This window comes from Chrysochloris asiatica, unplaced genomic scaffold (genome assembly GCF_000296735.1).
Source record: "Chrysochloris asiatica unplaced genomic scaffold, ChrAsi1.0 scaffold00110, whole genome shotgun sequence".
Classification (NCBI taxonomy): domain Eukaryota; kingdom Metazoa; phylum Chordata; class Mammalia; order Afrosoricida; family Chrysochloridae; genus Chrysochloris; species Chrysochloris asiatica.
Window position 1 is genome coordinate 8,468,000 of NW_006408628.1, and position 14,433 is coordinate 8,482,432.

Genomic DNA, 14,433 nt, shown 5'->3' on the forward strand with positions numbered 1-14,433 from the left:
AGGTTCGCAGCCCGATTCGTAACCACTACGCTACCAGAGCTCCTTTCTATTCCCTTTAGCCCATGCATATCTCCCTGTGTCTTCAACTATCTTTATAATTCTTCTGCCAACCTCCCTCTTCTTGTATATTGCCCTCCCCATCATCCAAGTTGGAGTCCTGTTATGACACTGTGGGCTAATGTGTCAAACTGCAAAGTCATTTGAACTGCAAGGTCGGTTGTTCAAGCTCACCAGCAGCTCCTTGGAAACCCTATACAGGGTCGCTGTGGGTCAGAATCGATTCATTGGCACTTAACAACAACAACAACATCACCCAAGTTAACATGTTGACACGTCTCTAGCCCTGGCCTTGTTTTGGCTAATGATATTGAGCTTCTGCATTATTTCTTCCCACAGATGTAACCTACTTGACTCCTGTGTGTTCCAGCTGGCGAGGTTCACATGTATTGTTGCTGTTTAAAAAAAGCATTTTCAATGACTAAGTCATTGTTCTTGCAAATTCTATCATTTGATCTCCAGTGTCATTTCTATCACCATGGCCATATTTTCCAACAACTGATCCCTCCTCTTTGTTTTCCACTTTTGCATTCTAATCACCAGTAATTATTAGTGCATCTTGATTGCATGTTTGGTCAGTTTCAGACTGAAGAAGTTGATAATGTTCTTCAGTTTCTTCATCATTGCCTTTGGTGGTTGGTATGTAAATTTGAATAATATTTGTACTAACAGGTCTTCCTTGTAAGGTGTTTGGATATTAGAACATCACAGACAGCATTATACTTCACAATAGATCTTTAAATGCCTTTTTGACCATGAATGCTACACCAACCCTCTTCAATTTGTTTTTCTCAGAACAGTAAACCATATGATTGTCGGATTCAAAATGGTCAATACCTGTGCATTTCAGCTCATTCATGGCTAGGATATAGCTCTTTATAGACCACATTTCATTTTTTTATGACTTCCAATTTTCCTAGATTCATACTTTGTACAGTTCATGTTCTAATTATTAATAGATTGTCAGTTTCCATAGTGTTTCTTCTCATTTTGAGTTGTGCCACATCAGCAAATGAAGATCCTGAAAATTTTGCTCCATCCAAGTCATTCAGGTGGTCTGGACTTTGAGGAGATAGCTCTTCCTCAGTCATATTTTGAGTGCTTTCCAACCTCAGGGACTTATCTTACAGCATTATATGAGACCATTTTTCTTCTGCTCTTCCTAAAATTTTCAGGGAACAATCCCTCAGAAGTGGAGTGCCTATTCCTCAGGCAAGAAACTAAATGACATGTTGCATTAAGCAAATCTGCTTCCAAAGGCCTCCTTAAAGTGTTAAAGAGCAAAGATACCACTCTGAGAATTAAGGTGCACCTGACCTAAGTCATGGCATTTCGATCACTTTACATGCATGTGAAAGTTGAACAGTAAGCAAGGAAGACCATAGAAGAACCGATGCGTTTAAATCATGGTGTTGGTGAAGAATACTGAAAGTAACATGGACTACCAGAAAAACAAACAGCTCTTTCTTAGAAGTGCAGCCAGAATGCTTCTTAGAAATGAGGATGGTGAGTATCTGAAATACTTTGTATAAATACTTGACTGAAACTTGGGAACTCAAAAGGTGGCGATCCTTGTATCTCTGCAATGTGGATTGAACAGATTTTTTTTCTCCTTGAAAATGTAATTGTCAATGTTGTTGTTGCTCAGTGCCATTGAGTCAGTTCCAACTCATAGCAACCCTGTAGAGGGTTTCCAAGGAGCAGCTGGTAAGTTTGAATCAACGACTTTGTGGTTCAGACCAATCTTGTGGTCCAATGCTAACCCACAGTGCCACACCAGGACTTCAATTCTCAATGCAGTGAAACCAAAATAGAAGTTCCCTAGGCTTTTCAGTAGTCATGACTTTATTTTAAAAACATTTTACCTGATACTTTTTGGAAATAGACTCAGGAATATCAAAAGAAGAACTCCTAATTCATTCAAAGCAAAATATTTGTGTCAATAAAGTTGCAGCTTTCTGTGGCATTTGTGCTATTTCTGGGTTTGTTTGTTTTTTATTACAAATCACTCTTATTTTTTAAATTTTTGATAGTTTACATGGGAAAACATTAGCTTTACATTTATCCTATCGTATTTCATTTCATTGCCATGATTACAATCCCCTCCATGCATCATCAAACAACCAAAGGGTGTACCCCGCAAGCTTGCCACTTTGAATGAATTAGGAGTTCTTGTTTTGATATTTCATGACACATCTTTGTCAATGCGCTCCCCAAGCTGTATAGTATTACTGGTGCCGTTCCAGAGATTGCATAAGAGGGTGGGTACTGAACTCAGACTGACATTTTGGATCCCAGTTCCACTTTTAACTCTGTAATGTTGGACAATGTTTTAAATCTATGTAAAAGTCTGTCTCTTTCTTTGCAAAAGGGATTGAACTCTTTTTCTTTTTTGATGTTTTATTGTGAATTATGTGATAGTTTACATGGGAGAACATTAGATGTACATTCATCCTATCGTATATTGTTCCATTGCCATGGTTACAATCCACTCCATGTATCATCAACCAACCAAAGGGTATACCCTGCAAGCCTGCCCCTCAATCATCAGCACACAGTCCTTCTCCCTCTCTGAGTCTAGAGTCCCCAGCCGCTCCATCTCTCCACATCATCGTCTCTGCCTCCATCTCTGGCATCACTGTTTCTCTGGGTAGGGTCCCGCACTCCGCTCTTCTCCCTTGATCGTCCCAGGGACCTCTACTCCTGGACTGCAAAGTTAATCACTCCCCTCCTTTTGCTATAAAACGTCTACGTTTACATTTCCAACCCTCACAGTCAGTCCTGATAGCAATTATTCACTATTGAACCACAAGAGTCCTATCCCTATCTCCTTTCATCAGCCCAGCTCAGAAAGGTGGGATACTACTCAGTGGAGATTTTACCTTCCTCCGTGCCCTCTGGATCTAGGTTCCTTCTTGAAAGTTTGTAAACCAGTCATTCTTGTCTTTGTAGTCCCCCCATTTTGGGTAGCCAATGTCCAGGTGGCCCATCCCTGTCTACCCTGTGTACCGAGGGGATGAGAATATACTCGCTGTAAGGATTTGTTTCCTCTTTTGAGCTACTGCATCCATAGGTGTAGGTCAAGTTCATCAAATTGTATCAGATTACTTTTTTTTCCCTCTTCTTTCTTCTTGTAGTTGAGTTCTGACCCTCCAGCCATTGAATCCAGGTCAAGAGGGTATTATCTGCAAGTGTGGATGTTCTTGTGCAAATCCCCCCACTTCTTATCAGCTGGATGCTTCACTCTCCACTCTAGTCCTCTGTGGTTATGTCACTGACTCTGGGCCCAGGAGTCCCCAGGTCTTGCCATACTGCTGGCCAACCAGGTCTCCACTCAGGTTCACAGGAGTCTATTGACTATGGTCGGACTTAGCTTGCAGCTTCACTGCTATTTTTCCCTCATTTCCTCTTATCAGTGACCAACGTGGTCACCAGTCAGACTGCATGTCTGCTCGTGTATTCCCCTTGAGTCTTAATCTTGGAAGGAGACCTATTACAAATTATTCTTGACAAAACTGTTATGTGTAGTCCCTTTTTTCTTCCTACAGAAATAAAAATGTCTAATAGAAAAAAATCAGTTGACCTATAAACTACCAGCTGTTCCTCAGGAGAAAGATGAGGCTTTCTGCTCCCATAAAGATTTACAGCCTCGGAAACCCTGTACAGGGTCACTATGAGTCGGAACCGACTCCACGGCACATAACAACAACAACAATAAAACAGCAGAAAAGTATAACTCATAATGAGGAGAAAACATCATCCAAAAGAAATAAACCAGAAATTACAGAGATGATAAAACTAATAGAGATGATAAACTAATAAATGTCTGTTTGCAGTAAGGTTCAACTATCTGAGAGTAAAGGGTGTTCTCGAGCTACTAAATATCTGTCTGCAGGAAACATGTCTGCCGTTTCCACAGTGTACTGTAGAGACTTGTGTTTTGCTGTGATGCTGGCAGCTATTCCTCTGGTGTTTCAAATACCAGCAGGGGTCACCCATGGTGGAGAGCTTTCAAAAGAGCTCTCCGACTAAGAACAGACTGTTGCTGTTAGGTGTGGTCAAATCAGTTCCAACTCATAGCAACCCTATGCACAACAGAACAAAACACTGCCTGATTCTGCATCATCCTCACAATTTTTGCTGTTTTAGGTCACTGTTGCAGCCACTGTGTCCCTCCATCTCACTGGGGGAGCGTCCTCTTTTTCATTGACCCTCCACTTGACAAAGTATAATGTCTTTCTTCAAGGACTGGTCCCTCCTGACAACATGTTTGAAGTACAAGAGACAAATGGTGGTTCTGTAGGACAGGCATTCGGCTGCGGTTTAGACCCACCTGCTGCTCTGAGCTGCTCCACAGGAGAGAGATAAGGTTTTCTGTTCCATTAAAGATTTGTTGTTGTTGTTATGTGCCGTGGGGTCGGTTCCAACTCATAGTGACCCCGTACAGTGTTTCCGAGGCTATAAATCTTTATGGGAGCAGAAAGCCTCATCTTTTTCCCAAGGAACCACTGGTAGTTTCGAACTGCTTACCCTGAGGGTTGCAGCCTGATCCATAACCACTACGCTACCAGAGCTCCTTAAAGATTTATAGCCTCAGAAATTCAATACAGAGTCACTCTGAGTCAGAACTGACTCAACAGCATTTAACAACAAGTCCAGGTAAATGAGTTTTCATCTTCATTTTCTTCCTCTTCTGCAGATAACGTAGTTCATAACTTTCTTTGCTGTTAACAACTACAATCAATCATGTAGAGTATTTTTCTTTAAGTATTTTGTGTGTGTGATGTTTCAAATACCTTTTGAAGAAAGCACCTTAGAGGTTACAGTAATGCCGCCCTTGCTGTTTTCAGTGGTTGCAACACCTCCATCAAGATGATCTGCTCTCTCATTCACTTTCTGTCTTAAAGAAACTGTTCAAAATTGGCAGCTTCCACAATTCCATATTCTTCAAGGTGGGTGCAGCCAAGAATGAACTTCAGAACATGCTTTTTTCCATCCCTTTTGCCATACACTTTTTCACAGGTGCCACTGTGGGAGGAGCAGCAGAAAGTCACATGTCTATTAATTTTTAATTGGATACTGAATAGTGTGGATTTTCCGTTGCTGAGTCCTAGTTCTTTTGCTTTTGTTTTTCTGTAAAAAGTGTTGGACTTTGGTCTAGCACGCAGTCAAGTCACTTGTAGAGCACCTTGATACTTCAGAGCTTGTTTTAAGTTTTGTTAGAGTAGCTGTAGAACACCCTTTACTCTCAGAATAGTTGAACCCTACTATTAAAGTGTGACTTTTCTGAGGTCTTTATTGAATGTGCCAGGAGTTCAACAAGGATTCTCCAATCTGGCTAGTCAGAACTTGAACACCTCCAAACCCTATGTGAGCCTGGGAATTGTTTGTCCATTCGTCTCCTACTCATTGCAAGATTTAGTATTCAGCCATAGATCCAAGGGAACTTCCAGAAGTCTTTATCATATACCTTCCTGCTGTCTGATACCCTGCCCAGAGCGTCTCTTAAATATTTGCTAAATCTTACCTTGGAGATTTTGCAGTGTATTGATCAGTAATTAATTAAATGTATTCACTGAGTTCTTAACTGTGGAATGTGAAGACAAAAATAGCCTATCCCCAGCCCTAGCCTTCCCCACATGTAGATATTGCTGTTATGTAATTGAATGGCTTCCCCACACAGTGACTGGAAACGTGTACACACCCCAGAGGACAGGGATGATGACAGTATCTTGAACAGTCCGGTGGCCCCATGACAAACCATGATGCCGCTGCTTCCTCTCTGGAACCACTTCCTTCCCATGTCCCCACCCCATAGGCCCTCCAAACTCTCCCGCTCATGAGACCCCAAGAAATGGGCTTCCTCTCTCTCCCCTGGGCTCCCAAACCTTGTCTAAATTATTTGAATCAGCATGTTGTTGTTGTAAGTGCCCTCAAGTCAATTCTGACTTATAGCAACTCTGCATAGGGTTTCCAAGGAGTGGTTGGTGGGTTTGAACCACCAACCTTGTGGTTAGCAGTCCAGTGTGAATCCTACAGTGCCACACCAGGACTCAGTAAAGGGTCAATCATATCTCAGATTAAGTCTGGGTATGAGAACCGATTCTTATTTGCTCTGAGTTCTGAGGCCTCAGGAATTGGGGATGAAAACCTCACGACAATCTAGATTCTCAACATTCTTGGCCGAAAAGGGAGGCCACAAAATCAGGGGCATGAGTGAACCTGTCAGGGAGAAGACCCTGGGGGAGAGAAAACTGGTGTGCAGGAATTAACAAGGAAAAAAACGAGAGCAGGAAGGCTCTTGCTCGCAATTTAATCCAAGGTTTCAAACTGATAGTCTCAAATGGAATCCATTCCATAGATGTGCTTTGTTTGAACTGCACAGCATTTTCAGTGTTTTGAGCCTAATAAAGGGGGGCTTTAAAAAGTTCATGGAAAATTCTAATATCTTCTAGCTTTATTTTTCCACAAATTTTGCAAAGTACACTCTTGTATTCAAGGATCATATGTCATATCAAATTTCAAATTTCCAGCATCCTTGACAAATCATAAGATAGGTGTTCCTGAATCCATGTTCTAACCCTACAAAACTGGCTGGCACATTTTGGCACGGTCCTCTTCAGATCGCAGTTTGGCTATAGTCTCCACCATTCCCTATCTTCCCCATCACTGAATCCCAGCATTCTTTGCCATCCAACACTCCGCTGGCACTGTTCCTTTCTCCCAGCCTGTCTCATCATTTATCTTACCTGCCTAACATCCTTAGGCATCGAATTTTTTTTACTTGTTAGCCAGCATTCCCTTTGTCTGAGGAACTCCTTAACCGGTTCTTACAGCAGTGCCCACAAGACTTTTCCTCGAAACCACTTGACAGGAATCTGAGGTCTAGGTAGCCAGGAGGACTCCTTCCCATTAGGCCAACCTATAGAGCTCCGGGTTAAAGAGGAGAGGAAATGCATGCTTAAGAGGACAAGGGGAGGATGCCAGTCATTTGATCTATACATAATGCCCGAGTGGCAGGAAGTGACTGAAATCAGTTCTAACTCTGGAGTCACAGAACACAGGTCGCCTGGAAAGGGGCCAGAGGTAAAGTGGGGCATAGGGCATAGGATGGGAACAAAACTCCATGCTGTGGGTGACCAGACCCTTCCACCCAAGCAGGTCACTTCTGCCTTTGGAGAGTTTCACAACATCCTGTGTGTCAGTGTGTGGTGGTGATGTAGGAAATAAGGGGACCGCCTGTGCGTGGCTGAGAATGAGCACTCACACACTCACATGTGTCAGTGCACAGAGAAGCAGCCGAGGCTGAAGAGAAGCCTAGCCCATCACCCATATTCAGAGTGTACCTAAGGCCTGCTGGTCTCATGACAGGTGAGCAGACACCTCCAGGGTCGGGGTGAGGCCCAGGTCTGAGGGAGACTCAGGAGGCAGAGGAAGGCCCTGGTCCCCCAGGGCAGCAGTGCCCTGGGTCACCAGTCTGAGGTTGCATTCTTCTTATTCCCAAGACCCTGGTTTCCTTGTCTAATCTTGGAATCCCTCTGCTTCCTCGGCTGCTGGAGAAGGCAGGAATGCCAGAGGAGTGTTTCTCTCCCCATCCTCCAGGAGGGAGAGGTCTGGATTTGGGCATCTCTCTGTTCACAGGGGAGGAGAGTGTAATTCTAGAGCACCCACTCCCCCGATCTTCTGTCGGAAAGTTTGGTTGAGAGTTGGAGGTGATGGACCCAGGATGAGAGTGGGACTTCTATTGAGTTGTTGGCTAGGAAGCAAAGGGGCAATAGCAGATGGGGCTCTGGAAAGAGGCAGGTCACTCACCATGTCTCATGGGTCCCCTTGCAGCTGACAGAGGCCCCCAAAGACAGAGGAGGTCAAGCTATGGCTCCATCTCCAATGCACCCAGCCCAGGGCCACAGCAAGTGCCTCCCAGAGAGACCTATCTGAGTGAGAAGATCTCCATTCCACATGCAGAACCGGTGGGAAAGCTGAAAACTTCTTGGGGTCTTTCAGGATCAATGAGATCCTACAGAAGCTCACAGGCTGATGGGGGGGGGGGGCGTTGAGAAGGGGGCGTCTTCTTGTGACCATGACTGGTCCCTTCCTGCTTCTGTCCCCAGCACTTAGGGATTATTGTTGTTGTTGTGAAGCACTCAGGGATAACTGTTCATTATTTGTCTAAAAATTATCAAATGGCCTTCAGAATGAATCTTGGTTTTCCTGTGAAGGGAAAGGGACCTAAGGTGAATTATAATTGGAGCTTCAGGTATCTGAAGAAAGGATCCAGAGAAGGAGGCAGGGAGGAGGCTGCAGGCAAATGCCTGGGACGCTACCGGAATCTTCTACAGATGCTATGTCCTAGATGGGGGTGGGGCTAGAGGGACCCCTAGTCTCAATGCTCCAGAGAGGAAGTCCTGTGGTCTGAGGACACTGAAAGGGGAAACTGCGTCAGGAAGACATGGTGCCTAAAAAGTTCCCTCTGTGGCTCTAAGGTTCTGTTGAGTCAGGACCTTTGAGAAGTCATCTGTCTGGTCAGGTACAAACCGCAGAACGTGACAGATAAGAAAGCAGATCCATGGTGACTCTGCAAATCCTGTGGGTCCTCACATCCCACACCTCCCCTGGTCTATACGAGGGCAGGCAACCCCAGGAAAGGGATTGGAAGGCCTGACTGGGCAGCCTGGCTGGGAGCTGCCCACTCAGACCTAGAACCCTCACCTTCCTCCCATCCAGGGCAAGTTCAGCCTGCGGAAACTATGGGCTTTCACGGGGCCTGGCTTTCTCATGAGCATCGCTTTTCTGGATCCAGGAAACATCGAGTCAGATTTGCAAGCTGGTGCCGCGGCGGAATTCAAAGTGACTGAGTTGGGACCTGGGGGAGGCAGGGGGGGACAGAGTGGGTAGAGCTGCTCATTTCCTCAGTGTGGCCTGCATGAATGGGGTTCCAGGGAGCTGGTGTTAAATTCAAGATGGGCCAATAAAGGATCCCAGGCAGGCCCTGCTGAGGGTGGGGTATCTGTGTTGAAGTGGTCTTCTTGGTCTATGTCCCCCACCTAGTCTCCCTAAGGAATGAATGTTCTTATTAGACTGACCCACCAGCTCAGGTCACCTGAGATTGTTCCCTCCGTCTCCACAGCTGCTCTGGGTGTTGCTATGGGCCACGGTGTTGGGCTTGCTCTGCCAGCGGCTGGCAGCTCGGCTAGGCGTGGTGACAGGCAAGGACTTGGGCGAGGTCTGCCATCTCTACTACCCGAAGGTGAGGTTGGTAGACCCAGCCAGGAAACAGTCACAGGATCCAAACCCTGACCAATCATTTACAGCTTCCATGATCAAACAAATCCATCTTTTATGTGGGTGTCACACGTCCATTTAACAGATGAGAAGACTAAGGCTCATACTAATAATAGTTCATAGACTGAGAGAGGAATGTTAGCGACACCATGATCATTTTGCAGAAGGAGAAATTGAAACCTGCAGGAGTGGCTTGTCCAAGGAGAAAAATAGGTATGGTTAGTGGGTAATGTGGGCATCAGAGTGATGCTTGGATTTGTTCAGCAATTTGTTCAAGCCTAGCAGCTGCTCCTTGAGATAAAGATGAGGCGGTCTGTTCTCATAAAGATTCACAGTCTCAGAAACCCTATGGGGAAGTTCTAGTCCCTCCTAAAGAGCCACTGTGAGTCAGAATCCACTTGATGACAGTGGCTTTGGTTTAGGTTTTCACTCAGGTAAACAGAAATTAAGCCACTGGAGATTTCAAAGGTATGTAATGCAGGTATTTAGTTGCAAAGATGTTAGATGACTAGAGGAACAAGGGAATGGAATGCTTCCCAGAAATCAGGAACTGTGCTATTCCTGGGCAGAAGCCCAAGAACATCATTTACTACTGAGGTTCTAGAAGCCACCACTGCTGAAATGACCGACAGTGTTGCTGCTGCTGCCTTTGCCAGCACCAATGCTGAAACACCACCAGAGCAGGGGGAAAAGGATTCCTCCCCACCCTTTCAATCCTCCATAAACGTTTCCTACAGAATCGAAGCGATGGCAACTAGCAAAGTTGTCTTGAAAACATAGTTTGCAGGTTTCCTGCCCAACAGTGTAGTAATGAGTGTGGAAGGGGAAGGACGGCAAGCATAACTGGTACAGTCTCCAATAGGGCTGCCTCCTCCTTCACAGGTACCCCGCATCCTCCTCTGGCTGACCATCGAGCTGGCCATTGTGGGCTCGGACATGCAGGAGGTCATTGGCACAGCTATTGCATTCAGTCTGCTCTCAGCTAAACGGTACTGCCCTAAGGAACTCCAGCTATGCGGCCCAGGGCTGGAGACAATAATCTACCTTGTCCTACAGCCCTCTCTGACATAGGACTGTTTTCCGATTTACCAGATGGGGAAATTGAGGTTCTACAAGGGACTGATTTGTCTAAAATCACAGTCCTGCAGACTTCTGCACCACAGTCCAAAGTTCCCTGCTACTCTGGGTCCCCCGCCCAGCTCTGCCCTTCTCCATCCCCAGTACACTCCCACGCTCCTCTTAGTTGACTGGGACCTACTGATGGATTCCAGTCTCCACACTGAGGGTGGGGGTTCTAGGCCCCCCCGTCTATGCTGAGCTGACCCAGGCCCCTCTGGTTTCAGAATCCCACTCTGGGGTGGCGTTCTCATCACCATCGTGGACACCTTCTTCTTCCTCTTCCTCGATAATTATGGTGGGCATCCATCTAGGTCTCCTAGCAGAATTGGAGGTGGGGGCTGGGGAGCTGAGCTGCAGGGGCGTGTTAATATAGGAATTCTGCTGGGTCTTGGCTTATGCTGGAGAAGAAGGGCTCCAGAGTCCAGCTGCTTGGGGTCGAATCTGAATTCAAACACTCCAGCTTTTAACATTTCTCAGACTTCAATATCTTCATGTATAACCCAGGGATAATAACAACACAGACATCAGAGGGATCTTGTAAGGGTGCAATGAGGTAGCATATATTAATACTTGGCACAGTGTCTGATACAAAGTGCTCACAAATATTAGCCATTAATACTTGTTGTAATTGTTTGTCTTGCCCCTTTGCCCTCCCTCTAGGGCTGCGGAAACTGGAAGCCTTTTTTGGATTCCTCATTACTATTATGGCCTTGACCTTCGGCTATGAGGTGGGAAGACAGACAAGTAAACACACCCAAGGTCACCCTTTCTTGCTCCCCTGCACAGCCTGAAGCAGGGAAACAACCGCTAGACACATACAGAAGCTGCCTGACCTTATGAGGGAATAGAATGGGGAAAGCATGTGAATTGGTGACCTCAGAGATGGGTGGGCTGGGACTAAGTCTGGGGCTTGACCTGATGAGGCTCTTCTCCACAGTATGTGGTGGCGCGCCCTGCACAGGGAGCACTCCTTCAGGGCCTTTTCCTGCCCTTGTGTCCGGGCTGTGGCCAGCGTGAGCTGCTGCAAGCTGTGGGCATCGTGGGCGCCATTATTATGCCTCACAACATCTACCTGCACTCCTCCCTGGTTAAGGTGAGCAGAGGGCAGGGGAGGGAGAGATGCCCTCACCTCTAGGCATCTTTCTGGCTCTGCCTCAAAGCTTGGAACACTGTCATTTGTCTGTGTTAGGTGGGAAGTGAAACAGCCTCGATTTATTCAACATATAGTAGCACTGGGGAATCAATGAGGAAAAAGATCAGGCTCCTGACCTCCTAGAGCTTGCATTCTAGCTGGGGAGACAGATGATGAGCAGGTAAATGAAGAAAAGAAAGAATGATTGTGAGTGACAGGTGCCTGAAGGATCATATGATTGAGGAGAGGCTACTTTAGAAAAGGTGGTCAAGAAAGGCCACATTTGAGACTTGAAGGATGGGAAGGAAGATCCAGGGGGAAGATATTCTAAGCTATGGGGCAGCAAGTGCAAAGGCCCTGAGGCAGAAATGAACTGCGCATGTTTGAGGAGGCCAGAGCATGTGATTAAAACCAGAATGTCAAGGGTTGAGGGCAGAGAAGGCAGGGATCAGGACACACGGGCCTCGAAGGCCAGCCTTCCTTCACACAGGTGGTCACTTCTGGCCCTGTGGCAAGGGCAGAGATATGGGAAAGGAGTCACAGACCAGCCTGTCCGAGACTGCCATATGCCGTGGAGTCGGTTCCAATTCATAGTGACCCTAACTCTGATCAATTCTTTTCTCCTCTCTGCCTGCCACAGTCTCGAGAGATTGACCGAACCCACCGGGCAGACGTCCGAGAAGCTAACATGTACTTCCTGATCGAGGCCTGCATTGCGTTGTCTGTCTCCTTCTTCATCAACCTGTTCGTCATGGCTGTCTTTGGACAAGCCTTCTACCACAAAACCAACCAAGACGCGGTGAGACAAACCTGCCCATGTCTCTCTTCACACATGCTCCCTGCAAGCTCTGCTGGAACCTCAGGCAATGTTCTGCCCCATGCTCTAGGGGCTGGGGAGACATTGCTACCTGATGCTAACCCCAACCCCACACCAGGCGTTGCAAAGCATTGCCATCCAAGGGAGCAAGTGGGAGAAAGCAGCCGACTCCTAGAGGATCCAGCACCCTAGTTGTGTCTTGATGGGTGGGCAGAATTTGCCAGATAAACCACAGCGAGGGCTCCTAAGAGGGAGGGTGGCCACACAGGAGCCAGGAGTTGGGAAGGTAACAAGTAGTCACATTCTACTCTGAGTCCCTTCTCCCAAGTATCAGCAACTAAGCTGTCCTTCACTCTGCAAATATTTGCTGAGCGGTTAAAACCAAGTAGTGCCCTAGACCCTGGAGATACACAGAGCCTCTAAGAGCTAAAAAGAGGAGGGGTAAGCAGACAGAAAGCAAATCAGCCAGTAAATATACAAAAGGAAGTGTTAGGTAAAAGAGCAACCCATTGTTCATCAAGTTGATTCCCAACTCATAGGGGTCCTTGTTGCTGTTGTCAGTGTTTAGTGCCATTGAGTCGGTTCCAATCCTGTATAGGGTTTCCAAGGAGCAGTTGGTAAGTTTGAACCGCTCACCTTGCAGTTCAAACTGACCTGTGGTCCAGTTCCTTATCCTACATGGACACACCATGAGATGGCAAATTTTTATGGGAGCAAACAACCTCATCTTTTTCCCGAGAAGCAGCTGGTGGATTTGAACCATCAACTTGCAGTTAGCAATGCATGCCTAGCCCACGGTGCCACCAGGGAAGTATAAAGTACAAACAAAGCTCAGAAAGAAATAGAGAGGCAGGGGCTGAAATTAAAATTGGAGGATGGCATTAGCCCAGATGGTCAGGAAAGGGTTCTTGGATGAGGTGCCAACTGGGCTGTGACATTTTCCCCCTGGCTTTCTGAGATTTGGGCTCCAACAATTGATGGCCAGTGTTAGATGCTTACTGCATGCTGAGCACTGTGTGGAGAGGACTGGCCAGGTGTCCCAAGACCTGGGCTCTGCCATTGTCTTGCTGGGTGACCATGGGAGGTCAGTGACCTTCCCTGTGTCTCACTCTGCTCCTCAGCACAAGGACATCTGAACAGCAGTACAAATCCATGTCTTCAGGGCCAGGCTGGTTGCAGGGCTGTGAAAAATGGGTTGGTTGTAAGAGAAGGGGATTGTTGGGCGGTCTGAGTCACTTCCAGCCAGCAGTCTCTCTCTGGTAGTTCAGTTCTCCCAAATCCCAAAGAAGCTGGAGATCTGGGCTTTCATTTGAAATCTTTAAGATTTTCTCAATTTAAAAAGTTGGCAACAAAGATCCCACCAGCTGCTGTGTGGGAGAACAATGAAATTTACAGTTCACACAAAGATTTATAACCTCGGAAATCCTGTAGGGGAGCCAACTCCATGACACTTAACAACAACAAAATTGCTGCTGACCACAAACTCATCAGTTCAAACACAACAAGAAAGAAATTTTCCAATAAGGTAAAGATTTACAGCCTCAGAAACCCTACACAGGGTTGAACAGACTGAATGGCACTTAACAACATTAGATACATAGCTACATAGAGATAGAAGATAGACAGATGGCACTTAACAACATATATATATATATATTGTTGTTGTTATCATTATGTGCCGTGGAGTCAGTTTCAACTCAGCGATCCTGTACAGGGTTTCCGAGGCTGTATATCTTTATGGGAACAGAAAGCCTCATCTTTCTCCTGCGGAACAGCTGGTAGTTTCTAACTGCTGGCTGACCTTGCGATTCGCAGCCCGATTCATAACCACTATGCTACCAGAGCTGTGGGTTGGAATTGACTTGATGGCACTTAACAACAACAATATTGATAAGTACCATCAAGTCAATTCCAACCCATAGCGATCCTGTATAGGGTTTCCAAGGAACAGCTGGTGAGCTTGAACCACCAACCTTGCAGTGTAAACGACTTTGCAGTCTGACACATTAGCCACAGAGCCACATCA

The 14,433-nt window shown here is 46.2% G+C and overlaps 1 protein-coding gene across 2 annotated transcripts in view; it reads left to right on the forward strand.

Moving 5' to 3' along the window:
• Positions 1-7,892: 7,892 nt before the first annotated feature.
• SLC11A1 (solute carrier family 11 (proton-coupled divalent metal ion transporter), member 1) overlaps positions 7,893-14,433 on the forward strand; it is a 10,426-nt gene continuing 3,885 nt past the window's right edge. The window contains exons 1-8 of one of the 2 annotated variants that reach the window (XM_006867808.1): positions 7,893-8,027; positions 8,782-8,904; positions 9,185-9,304; positions 10,222-10,328; positions 10,683-10,753; positions 11,119-11,186; positions 11,396-11,551; positions 12,231-12,389. In XM_006867808.1, the coding sequence (XP_006867870.1) occupies positions 8,833-8,904; positions 9,185-9,304; positions 10,222-10,328; positions 10,683-10,753; positions 11,119-11,186; positions 11,396-11,551; positions 12,231-12,389 (753 nt within the window). In that variant the 5' untranslated portion in view covers positions 7,893-8,027; positions 8,782-8,832. The remainder of the gene's footprint in view (positions 8,028-8,781; positions 8,905-9,184; positions 9,305-10,221; positions 10,329-10,682; positions 10,754-11,118; positions 11,187-11,395; positions 11,552-12,230; positions 12,390-14,433) is intronic. The other variant, XM_006867807.1, reaches the window with a different exon arrangement.